Source organism: Cebidichthys violaceus, unplaced genomic scaffold (assembly GCF_023349555.1).
Source record: "Cebidichthys violaceus isolate CVI_PGR_0920_01 unplaced genomic scaffold, fCebVio1.0.p SCAF_96, whole genome shotgun sequence".
NCBI classification, from domain to species: Eukaryota; Metazoa; Chordata; class Actinopteri; order Perciformes; family Stichaeidae; genus Cebidichthys; species Cebidichthys violaceus.
The window spans coordinates 540,461-553,564 of NW_027176982.1; the positions used below are offsets into that span (position 1 = coordinate 540,461).

The following is a 13,104-nucleotide window of genomic DNA, read 5'->3' on the forward strand; positions in this document are numbered from 1 at the left end:
GGTTTGTATTGATGTCAGAAGACAGTCGCTGTCAGAAGAGCGCGTGTGGAGGCCGACCTGTGTCCAGCCACCCAGCGGACTGTTGGAGGGCAAAGTTTACAGAGCAAACCTAAATATCCAACTCGCGCAAGGAGGACACGCGCACAGGCGTCAGCTGCGCGGGCACGGTGTGTTTGGACACATGCAGCATGTAGACAGGGACTGAGGACAACCGCTTTATGGTGCGTACGGTGTGTATACTGTGATCAAATGTGTGTGTGTGTGTGTGTATGTGTGTGTGTGTGTGTGTGTGTGTGTGTGTGTGTACGGATGTGCCGCTTCATCTCTGAGACTGTCACCTCCGTGAATGTTGTGTTTCAGCCCGTTCCCTCTCTGCCGCGGCCCTCCCGTCCGCTGCGCTGATCCGAGCCCCCCCCCCTCCTCCCGTCCCCCGGTGACCTGCTGCCGGAGCCATGGGTGGGAGTCTGGGCTGCCACCGCTCCATCCCCAGGGACCCCACGGACTTCAGCTGCGGCAAGCGCAAATTCAGCGCCGCCTGCAACTTCGGCCACATCCTGGTGAACCAGGAGCGGCTGAACATCAACACGGCCACAGAGGAGGAGCTCATGACTCTGCCGGGAGTCAACCGCGCTGTTGCGCAGAACATTGTGGAGTACCGGGACTGCATCGGCGGGTTTAAGAAGGTGGAGGACCTGGCTCTGGTGAGCGGGATCGGGGCCACCAAGCTGGAGGTGATCAAGCTGGAAATATGCGTCTCCAGCAGGACCAGCTCGTCCCAGCATTCGCCGTCGTCGCTGCGCAAAGATCTGGATCACCAGTCGTGCACCGGGATGAACATCAACACCGCCACCCCGGCGCAGCTCATGAGCATCCGAGGCGTCACGGAGAAGATAGCCAAGAACATCGTGGCCTACCGGGCGGACCACGGCGCGTTCAGAAGCATCGAGGACCTGGTGAGGGTCAACCACATCAACAGCTCCCTGCTGGACAAAATCCGCTTCCAGGTGTTCGTGGAGCGCTCCAGGGCGCCGTCCACCAACACCAACGGAGGGCTGACCTGCACCACGAAGTCGCACCCGAGCCCGACTTCATTCAGTCTCCGGAGCGACGACCTGGACCTCCCGCCCGGTGGACCGACCCAGATCATCTCCGTGCGGCCCAACGTGGAGCCCCCATCCGGCGTGCGGGACGGGAAGCCCGTGGTGCGTCTGGCCACCTGGAGCCTGCAGGGCTGCTCCTGCGATAAGGCCAACAACCCGGGGGTCAAGGAGGTGGTGTGCATGACCCTGCTGGAGAATGAGTGAGTCAAACACCCGGGTGCTCATACCTGCACTCAATAATCATATAGTCACAGATTTCAAAAGTGATCCAAGCTGGATCCTTACAGGTCTTTAAAGTCTACCAAAACCTGTTGCGCTCCACATCGTTCATATGGTGCCATCAGGTCCATTCTTAGTCTGTTACAAATGATGCAGCTCCTCACAAGCTGCAACATAACCTCAGATTCCAAAAAAGGTCAGTTGGTTTTGTTAATTTGTTGCCGAATTTGCACCACTAAAGTACACCATTAACCCGAAGGTCCTTGATTGTTACTTCATCTCGTGGCCCCGTGTCTCGTTTTAAGACCCGTGTTAGTTTATACTGTGCTCCCAGTGTTTAATTATAGTAACGCAAACTAACTGACACTTAGAAAACATGTGAGCAGGTAGATTTATCGCAGCATGTACGAGTATACTGGTTGGTTTGCGTGTCTTTGTGTGTACTGTACCTGATCAGAACATGAACCTGACAGGGTACACACACACACACACACACACACACACACACACACACACACACACACACACACAGCACTAAGGGTGGGAGCAGAGTCAGTCGAGGTCCAAAAACACATTTTTACCCACTGACCCACCAACAGGTTTATTTGACAAAAAGTGAATATTTAAAACATAAAATATAAAAACTTTTTTTTTTTTTTAATTAAAAAAATTCAACACAAATTTTATTTCTTGAAAGAAAAAAAAGCAGTAAAGCTGTAAAAATATTTTCAAAAACAGTTAAAACATTTTTTTTGAAAAAGTGCAAATATTTTTACAAATACACAAACACAATATGAATACATATTAATGCTCATAAAACCATCTACGTGGCAAGAATAAAGTCTCCAGCCGTGTCTACAGCCAGTATAACACCTCTGGCCTTTGAGACTTCAGGCGACTCCGTGTTCCGTTTGACCGAAGTGCAGCATTCATACAGAAAATAGGCCCCTGTGAATCCAGGTTAATCCGCCCCGATGAACCCTGGGAGCCGCGTTTCAGCTGCTCGGCTCTATTAGGTCAGGCCTGAGATTGCTCCGCGTGATACGACGCCGCAGAGATACACTGCACACATGACTGCTCGCTTCAATTATTCTGTGTTGGTGTTACGCGCTTGTTGAAGGAGGGTGTGACCAGACTTTCTCGATCTCGCTGCCGGTTTGCCGGTGGAAGGGGCCTGGAGCTGTGCCGGTGAGCCCTGACCCGCCGGCTCGTGAGCGATGGGGCATTCCTGCGGCACGTGTTTGTTGCATCTCAAAGCGTCACCGCCGGTAAAATTAGTACCCTCTGCAATGCGGCCATCATGTGATACCGTCCCACGATGCAAACGTTTCTGTCCTCTTGTCGCGTGTGGAGACGCCGCCGTACCAAACTCCACTTGAAAATCTGTCCTTTTAATGTTACTTTGCTGAGAAAGAAAACATTCAGACTTTTGGTTTTCGTTGTGTTCACGTGCAACTTGGTGTGTGTGTGTGTGTGTGTGTGTGTGTGTGTGTGTGTGTGTGTGTGTGTGTGTGTGTGTGTGTGTGTGTGTGTGTGCGTGTGTGTGTGTAAGACACTACGTTTTAAGTTGTTTCAGTGCCATTTCAGAAACGATCTGGGTCCACACCACCACGTCTGAACGCCTGTCACGTGACTATTCACGTTAAAATGCGTGCAGGTGTGAACAGGAAGAAGACACTTTTGCGGTTGGCCGTTTAGTTGCAGAAAAAAAAAAAAAAACCTACAGAACAGCAATTGCGAACAGTAAGATCAGAGATGTCTTTCCAGGCGGAAGTTTGATTTGCTTTCTTTCCTGAACAGGATGGCGTGATCAGCGGCTGATGAGACTCGATGGAGAAGCGATCGTGGGACGTCTGTGCGGTCGTTTGCAAACATCTGCTGTTCGGGGATTTTGAAACGCCGGAGTATGCTCGGTCTAAACGTATAAACTAATGCACTTTCATTTTTAAAAAATGCATTAGTTTCAAACAGCCTCCTCTCCAGTGCATATTCACAGTTGTTGCACTTGGTTGTACGTGTGAGAAGAAGATGTACGCGGTAGTGTGAGGAACGGAAAGGAAAAAAAATGGAAGCAATTTTAGTTTTAGGGCAAAGAAACGTACTTTATTAGTGTTAGGAAAGAAAAAGATTATGGTTTGCGTCAAAATAAGTTAACGTTACGTTTGTTACGTGTCTCTCAACCTTTCCGAACTACAACAGAAAAATTATCAATTTACTGCAATGAAGGTGTGGCACCTTCATTTCAGATGATAGCGCTCATCCATGTTTATTAAGCCTTTCATAAAGTCCACCACACCCAGTGCAAACCGGAGCCTCGCACGACTGATCCGTTTGACCAAGGAGCGTTATAACAACTGTCTGGTTGCTTTTGGCAGCGTCTTAGATCTTCCTCTAAACCCACCCATCCTTTTTGTTGTAAATCTCCACCACTTCCCTCACTCATGCCTTCTCCTCCTCGACTTCCTGTGTTTCCCAAGCCGTGGGTTGCGACCCCTGACGGCGATATTGTAGGGATCATTGTTATAGAGGAGGAGGAGGAGGCTGTCGAGGACATTCGGTGTGTGTGTGTGTGTGTGTGTGTGTGTGTGTGTTTGCGCAGTGCTCTTGGACTCGCTGTGTGAGCGATCACGAGATCCAGGCTGAGTTTACACACTTCCTGGCTTTCCTCCAGGGCACAAGCGGAGAGCTACTAGAGTTCAATGAACTCCCGCTTACCAGAGGTTACGCTCGGCGCTCCGCAGCCTGTGGGGACGTTTTGGTAATCGGTCGGCCTTCGGTCGGCCTCACCCACCGGGGGCCGGAGGGGGAAGCGAAGGAGTCGCCGAAAGCTCTGAGCGGCAGGGCTGATATGGATCAAGGTGTAGATGTGAGCTGACGGGGGGGGGGCGGGGGGGGGGATTCAGAGCCAATGTGGCTACGGTGGTGAAAAGCTGTGTCGCTGTCAAATGGTGTCTTTCTACGTGACAGCGTGTAGGAGGACGGTTCTGTTCCCGGAGTGGTTTTTTTTTTTTTTTTTAATGCTTTTATCCGTCTGTGGCTCTTTTCTTGTGTCACACAGAATAATGTGTCTCAGTTTTGAAACATTCACTTGGTGTCTAATGTATGTTCCGAGCGTTGTACCTTTACCTACCTGACGGCACGCAGGAAGTAAAAAAACATGAAATTGAGTTACAGGACGGCGGCGAGGAAGTGATTCGTCCAAAGAAGATGTTAGATCTTTCGTCCTCTCTTTGTTTGAGTTATTGTGGACGAGCCAGCGTCGGTAAACGTGAGCGTGAGCACTGTGCGGTTCACTGACATGACGTCTTTTATGGCGATGTAGCCTAGCGTAGCTTAGCATAAAGGCTAGACGCAAGCTAGCATTCCTCTGTCTAAAACTAGAACACCTACACCGAGAAGTTTTACCATGTCGTAGCTTGTTTGTCGTGTCTGTACAGGAACAGACACGTAAAAAAAAAAAAAAAAAAAAAAAATTACAATTTGGTGGTTTTCTGTGCCGAGCTGCTGCAGTGATTGTGCACAACTTCCCCTCCGGTGCAGCGAGGTTGCCAGGTATTACGGTGCCAGTGAGTCTGTACAGAGGATTTAAAAAAAACAACAACTTGCTGACCGTTATCTGTAAATGGGCTAAAAGCGTCTCTGCTCGGAAGGCGCTGGGCGGTCGGATAAATGATTTCCTCGTCAATAAAACGCTTCGGTATAAATTGTTGTTTTAATCAGGAAACTTTTCTGTGTGTGTACAGACAAAACAAAACAAACGCGAAGGAGAATTTTAGAGCGACGCATTCCCCATTCATCCTGGTGCTTTAATGCATATCACCAACACACAGAGAGGGAAAGGTATAAAGGGAGAGAGACAAGCTGAAAACAAGACATTCGTTGTCGTGTCCAGTTGGTGCACCGACTGCTCGGTCGAAATAATTCTCTGCGCTTCCTGTCTGAAGCTTTGAGTGTTTGTTGGTTGCCAGCAAGCCGCCTCCGCTGTTCGCCAACACAGCTAATGCAGGAGGAGGAGGGGGGGGGGGGTCCTACTCTCAGTCGGACTCGGAAGAGAACCTCCTGACAGGATCTAACTATAACATTTACCATAAAAACGTGACGCTGATTCGTCGTCACTGGAACATGACTCGGCTTCAGCTTCCTCAACTAGCTGAACTTTAAAGCCTTTTAAAGGTTACTCAAGGTTCTTTTTTTCAGTCGCCGGGGTTTGTAGTGGTCTAGTAGTCGACCTCTGACCTTGCTGACAGGGCCTGATGGCGATACGGGGGGGGGGGGGGGGATGGGTGAAGTGGAGGGCTGCTACTTAAAGCTAGCTGTAGTTAGCTGCAGGTCAGAGTTTAAAAAAAAAAAAAAGGGGGAAGCGACACCAGACACAGAGACCTACATCCTCATTGTGTGGGCCAAAGATGTGTCACAGCAGCGCGTTCTTTGGGTTTGTGTTCGGTTTCATAACTCAGATGTGTATCTGACAGATATGATTATGATTATTATGATTTAGACAAAATTCAAGCTATCGAATCGTGAACATTAGCGCCGAACACAATCTATTACATTGACTGAAATCCAGGTTCAACTTATCTTAACCGTCCTGCCCTTTTTCCACATTTCATATTTGCGCGTTGTTAGCGGCGGTGGCTAACAGATGCTAGCCATCCGCTGCTGCGTTTTCCACTGGAGCCACTAGAGCCAGTCGTATGATAATGAGCTGCCGGTGATGTTCCTGGTCTTTGAGTTGACGGGCGTGTGGACGGCCGCCGCTGTCGTCGCTCTTTTGTTAATCGCGTTACTCTAATCGGATCATGCTCCTCGTTGGGCCCGTCCGTCCTCTACTGAGGACGACTACAAGCTTAGACAGAATCTGTGAATGGAGCCGCATTCACACGCAAGCATTTCATTCTATTAGTCCGTCGCGTGATGAGGAAGAGGCGTCTGTAAATCAGCAGATATTTCTTTTTTTTTTGGGGGGGGGGGTGGTAAATCAACTTCCCAGTACGGACACTTGAAGAGCCTTTGTTTATAATATTTGGTCCTAATGGTTTTCCTCCCTCCGTTCATGTTAATGAAGCCGAGACCGAGCTTGGAGGCGGGGTTAAAGGATTCAAAGTGCACTTGCTCCATGAAGATCTGGGTATTTTTCACCCAGATTTTAAAAGAAGCATTTCCAATAAATCCCCAAATAACTTTTATGCTTCTTCTTTTTTTCTCCAAAAGAAGATGGATACCAATCTCACGTCTGTTTAGTTAAGCCCGGAGCTGCAATCAGGACGTGGTCGGCCTAGTTTAACAAGTTAATTTCCCCCCAAATTTCAAACTATATCTTTAACTTTGAGACTAAGAACGCCGCTGGCCCGTGTTCAGCAACCACAGAGCGACTTGCTTAGCAAATCATGCGAAACTAGCATCGAGCAAATCGTTCCACACAAAGTATCATTCCACTCTTTTGACGCCGCGAAAAATGCATCTTCACCCACAGCGGAGCCACTCCCGGGCTTAGTAAACGGACTGTACACATCTCCGCTTGCAAATCCTGTTGACCGCAAACGTATACGCACAAGCGCAAGCTGTCGAGAGGATGTACCCAACATCTGTGGTCTGTATATTGGGCCTGGATTAGGAGATAGGCGGGCACGGAGTTTGGCAGCAGCGTCACACACACACACACACACACACACACACACACACACACACACTCTTTTTAATCCCTTTTACAGGCTGACGGAACTATCAGAGACCCCCGCATGTCAACCCGCTGGGCGTTTCACGTTTTCAGTGATGTTAGTGAATAGCTCTTGGATTTAAACTGAGACAGCCTCGTTTGCCAAAGGAATCCGGGGAGATGATTGAGGCCAGCCTGGGTACCGAGGTCATGAAGGATGTGGGGGTGCTGCAAAAAGGGAGGGCTGTGCTGAGCTGACGCAGGGTGTCGGGTGCTCATGTGGAAATTTCCATTGGCACAGCATTTTATTGTGGTGGGACAGTGAGTTAGGGGCACTGCCCCAGCAAGCCCTGCCAGCCCGGAGTCACTCGGGCCAGTGCGGTGCTCCCAACCCCGATTCTTCTGCTTAAAAACAAAACGGCTGATTAGGGCTTGTTTGTTTTCCTGCGGCCGCAAATCAAACTGACTTGCGATCGTCACTAGTAAGATAAATGCAACTCTACTTTAATCAGCGGGATTGAAACAAAAGATGCATTGCCTTATGGGTACTGGAGGGAGCGAGGAGACATGTGGGACATATGTAAATACAGGAATCGCTAAACTGAATACCGAATAGTCAACCTTGAAGGAACAGTGTGTGGGATTTATCGGTAGACATGGAATTAAATATTCATAACTACGTTTTTATTAGACTCAGATTCTGGTTTTCGTTACCTTTTTGGAATGAGCCCCCTTCGTATCTACATTTGTGCAGGTCCTCTTTGAAGAGTCCGCCGTGTTTCTACCGAAGCCCAGAGCGGACAAACCAAAACCACTGGCTCTAGCCGGGGCCTTTCGCGTACACACAGTCACCCTGTGTGGGCTGCAAAGGTGGCTCTAAAAAAGGTGTTTTGTAGCTTCCTTCCTCCTTTTTTTGATTGGAAGTGACTCCGACGACGAGTTTCACGGTGAAAAGAAAGTAAAGAAACTTCTAAAATCACCACAGCAGTAATAATCGTCCTCTCTACTGTCCGTAAACACGCTACGTTTGTAGCTAGCACAGTTAGCTGCGAGTGTTTGTCGTTAATAAGTTATTGTTATTGATGGGGGACATGGTCTGCGTCTCTTAGCTCATAGTTATGCTTCTATATTACTCATAAGAGTTCATTTTCGCGAGTTCGTTGAGTCAGCAACCCATCAGGCGATGTGCTCTTTTCAACGTGTGCTGAGCTGCAGCTTGGCGGCGTTCAGGGCTAGAAGAGTCCTGAGAGAGGCGCTGCTTATGTTCAAGGCCATCGCCGCCGCCGCTCGTCACTTCTTACGCAACCTTGTGTCTGTCCTCACATTTTTTTTTTTGCCTTTTATCTGACAAACACTGAAGCGGCCTCTCTGTTGTGCTCCGCGGCGGTGTTGTTGTGTTTGCGTCTGCACAGCAGCTCTAGATACGGGGGCCCAGAGATTCACCGCATCGACGGCAGGCTCCGTTGTCACAGTGACACTGATGGATTGGGCTCGATGTCACGGAGCGCTTCTGCAAGCTTTGTTTTGTGTTTTTTTGCACTTACCGCTTTCTTAAGTGTTGTTTGCATCGGGACTATCTCCTATAGACACAGCACATTTTATTGGCCTCTAAAGGCCCGGGAGTACAATCGAAGCACTCACTGCCTCGCGGACTCAGCGGTTTTTGTTTTTTTTTCCCCTCCGTGTCCTCGTGACGCGGCTGAAGCTCAGGTCAACTCGGGGTGTGCTGGGGTTGAATCCTGCCCGGTGGAAACGGGAGGATGAGAATCTTAAGCCAGCGGGAGCGGAGCACGGGTTTCTGTGAGAGCTTCTTTCACTGTTGCTGGGAGCGTTCGCACCATCAGCAGAGGAAAAGAGGTATCGTCTGTTGACTGCAGGCCTGTTTGTTCTGAAAACAGGATCTGCGGTCTCGCTGATTACGAAGGCGACAGGAGTGTCTGCTCAGACTCTCGCCGTTACGTAATGCGAGGCCGTCCAGTCGGGGTGGGGCAGGCAGTAGGAAAAAAAAAAACTGAAACGAGGAATATTGGTACCGGCCGTCCATTTGTAAAGACGGGGGTTCAAGCTTTTCTTAAAATGTATTTTATTTCACGTCCAAGACCTGCGGCCAGCAATGCATTTCAAACGCACATCTGCAAGTAGTGGCTGATGTACACACACACACACACACACACACACACACACACACACACACACAATGGTAACAGTTGGCCAACACTAGCTAGTGCGAGTCCTTGTGCGTTACCGCCACAAACTGTGAGCAGCACAAAGCAACAAAACGGGGACCCAACTTTTAATGACGTCGCTCCGTGGCCAAAAAAAAATCCACAAGTTACCATGAATTATTAAAGCTCCCTGAGACATAATTTTAGTTTAATTTAAATAACATTTTTGCCTTAGGGGTGGCCATATCTTTGTAATGTCAAAAACTGAATTAGCGTGTCGCTAATGAGCGTTCTTGAAGCGCCAGCATCTATAACAAATTCAAACAAACGTTCTGTTGGAGCATTAAATCCACTCGACAGTACACCGACGTATGAGTATAACCCCGTTCAGGGTATTTATGGCTCAGCCTGTTGGGCTTTAGTACAGCAGTAATAGGCCTTATAGTTTTCCACTCATCGAGATCCATTTTCACCTCCGTGCCTCTTTATCCTTCACCTACCGGACGAGCTGCTGGCCTGCTGAATGATTATGCATCGGCAGCTGCTTCCATTGATTCTAATTCCAGTCACAGTGAATGTGTTGAGGATTAAGATTTACATAACTCCAACTATCAGATTGCGGCTGTAGTAAAGTCCTGGTACAATGCGACGCTTACCGGTTTTTAGTCGGCGTGCATTAATAGCACATCAGCTGAATTAAGAGGGTATTAGCGCACGCCAGTTGTTCGTGTCACTCAGGTCAACTGAAGTGTTTAAAATCCCTCTCGATGATATTCAGACTCTCTCCTCTTGTTCGGTACCGTTCAAACAAACCGAAGCAACCAGACCAGGCACGCTCAATATTCAACAGTACTTTTAGCCGCCCTACATACAGGGATTTGCACCTCAAACCTAAAGTCAAAGGCACTGTCACCTGCTGGAGCGACACATCTAGACTCCTGTATGTTGACTACTAAAATTACAATGCCAGTACTAATACCAGTACCCTTGAAGTGACACCGATACCCAATAGAGTACTTCATTCGATACTAATGTTGTGAATAGATGCTGTGTGTGTGTGTGTGTGTGTGTGTGTGTGTGTGTGTGTGTGTTTCACTGGCTAACAGCCACCACACTGCACAGTGCGTACACGGCTAATAGCGCCCTGTTCCTCCACCCACGGTTTCAGGACTGCATTGTTGCTGAAGCGTAACGACCACCCTCCACCAGTTCCCCCTCAGGTTAAGCCAGCTCCGTCAGCATCGGTGTCGCCGTTAGCACCGTTTGGGCCGTTAGCGCCGCTAGCTGGCTGCAAGCTAGCAGCATGCTAACTAGCTGCAAACTAGCAGCTAGCTAGCAGCATATTAACTAGTTGCAAGCTAGCAGCTAGCTAGCAGCATGCTAACTAGCTGCAAGCTAGCAGCTAGCTAGCAGCATATTAACTAGCTGCAAGCTAGCAGCTAGCTGGCAGCATGCTAACAGCATTACATTACATTAAATTACAGTCATTTAGCAAGCTAGCTAGCAGCATATTAACTAGCTGCAAGCTAGCAGCTAGCTGGCAGCATTACATTACATTAAATTACAGTCATTTAGCAGACGCTTTTATCCAAAGCGACTTACAATTCAGTATCTATTACACTTATATTATTTATTTAAGTGTCTTGCTCAAGGACACATTGACATGAGACTAGTGGAGCAGGAGATCGAACCGCCGACCCTCTGATTGAAAGGCGGCCCCTGCTCTCCACTTAGCCACGGTCACCCGCAGCATGGATGGAGGTCAGTCTCAATCGGTGCAGGAAGTGCAGCCGTTGAAGCATGAAGTGAGCAACCTTGCAACCAAGGATTTGTGCCGTAACTCCTCCGCGTTCTCCCCTCCCAATTGCCCCGACTGATTACGTTACACATGATGATGCCGGTGCTGCCTGGTGACTCAGTGAATGTGAGTCAGTGTGGAGTGGTAACAGACCTCCTGTAATGCCCAGCAGCAGCAGCAGCAGCACTTCACTAATAGAAAAGACTTGTTATGCAATGTGATTTTCTGCGTGGATTAGCAGGCTAGAGGTGAACGAGGGCAAAACATTGCCACCAACTTTGTGTCATTGTGTTGCGTACAGTGAATCAGCTCAACATATGGCACTGCAGGCTGAGCTGTGTGTGTGTGTGCGTGTGTGTGTGTGTGTGTGTGTGTGTGTGTGTGTGTGCATTAGAATAATGCCCGGTGTAACTCCAGCAGCACTTTCTCTCCTCTAGCTCTAATATAATAAACAGCTCAGAGTGAGCTCTGGAAGATCGCCGGTGTCAACCAGCAGGATTTTTGGGGAACGTATCTGATTCCCTTCGTGTGCAGATGGCCATTTGTGAAAGACATTAATCCAAATGAAACACCGGGTAACGCTTCCTCCACTTCAGTTCCTCGTCAGAGCCGGATGAAGGCAGCAGGAAGAAGCCCCGGTGTCTCTCAGACCCGCTCGTTTTATTGTGCCTGCCTGACTGTTGTTTCTGGAAAGTCATTTAAAAAGTATACAGATAAATGTTTATTGGGCTGTAAAGGCCCCTCCCCCTCTCCTTCACAACGCAATAATGCGCTTGGCAGATAGAATTTATGACACCAATCCAAAACTCCCTCAATAGGAGTTAGAGAGAGTTATTCAGCCGTCTGACAGTTTTAAAAAAAACAACATTGGATTTGCCCTGATCCTCGTGTGGAAGATCCAGTTTGACCAGCACCACTTGTGTGTTGTGTCAACACTATCAGACATGATAATAGAATACACGGCCAGGTTTAGGCATTCCGGAACATGACTGTGTGTATGTTAAACACCGTGTCATATCTTTTTATTGCTCGGGTGTGATCATTTTTTTTTAAAGGTTCTTTGTTTCGGTCGTAACTAAAAGTAGGTCAAATACCTAAAACAATAAATAAATGTCGTAAAAAAATGTCATAAAAAGCATTCAATTAAACATTTTCATAGTAGACACACTATTACAACACAAATTGTATGTTTTAAAAGACATTATGAGTAAATTGTTTGTGTTTTTCAAGATAAAACTTGAAAGTTTCAATCGGAAAAATTAGTTCTGAGGATTAAAACATGCATTTTGACGATATTTGAAGCTGAATATCTCAAAACCTCCAAGAACGCAGAGGCGACTTCTGCTGTGGCTGAGTGGTGGTCTCACACGTCTCAGCCGGTGAAACAGTTTGTGGTATGTGGGTGTCCGATGTTCAGCGTGTGGATATGTTACAGATGGGAATATGTAAATCTAAAACCCATCCTCTCTCTCTCTCTCTCTCTGTTTCCAGCATCAAGTTACTGGCAGTGCAGGACCTGCTGGAGCGGGAGGCTCTCGATAAGGTAAGGAGGAGCTGCTCTCTGCCGGGGTCACACCGGGAGGGTTTCTACTGGAGGTGTTGCAGCCGGCTGTGATTTGCAGCATTGTAGATGAGATGACTCAACACTCGGGGAAGTGTAGTCAGAAGAAACTCTCGCTCAGTGCTTCCCATTTATTGAATGTGTTGCTGTTATGCAAATGCAACCCCCGCCACCACACCACACACACACACACACACACACACACACCACTTCTCTATCTCTGTCTGTCTCTGTCTCTATCTCTGTCTGTCTTTGTCTATCTCTGTCTCTGTCTGTCTGTCTCTCTCTCTCTCTCTCTCTCTCTCTATCGCTCTCTCTCTCTGTCTGTCTCTCTCTTTCTCTGTCTGTCTGTCTGTCTGTCTCTCTCTCTCTCTCTCCCTCTCTCTCTGTCTCTCTCTCTCTCTCTCTCTCTCTCTCTGTCTATCTGTCTGTCTGTCTGTCTGTCTCTCTCTCTCTCTCTCTCTGTCTGTCTGTCTGTCTGTCTCTCTCTCTCTCTCTCTCTCTCTCTCTCTCTCTCTCTCTCTCTCTCTCTCTCGTGTAAGTGTCTTCTATTTCTAGACTCACATTTGGATTCCCAGCCAGATATCAGTAAACTTTCTGTCGCT

The 13,104-nt window shown here is 48.2% G+C and overlaps 1 protein-coding gene across 2 annotated transcripts in view; it reads left to right on the forward strand.

Moving 5' to 3' along the window:
* The window catches only part of eepd1 (endonuclease/exonuclease/phosphatase family domain containing 1), a 22,554-nt gene continuing 9,450 nt past the window's right edge, over positions 1–13,104 (forward strand). Inside the window, exons 1-3 of one of the 2 annotated variants that reach the window (XM_068704600.1) lie at positions 1–221; positions 361–1,300; positions 12,430–12,481. In XM_068704600.1, the coding sequence (XP_068560701.1) occupies positions 453–1,300; positions 12,430–12,481 (900 nt within the window). In that variant the 5' untranslated portion in view covers positions 1–221; positions 361–452. Of the gene's footprint in view, positions 222–251; positions 1,301–12,429; positions 12,482–13,104 lie in introns of those variants that run through there. The other variant, XM_068704601.1, reaches the window with a different exon arrangement.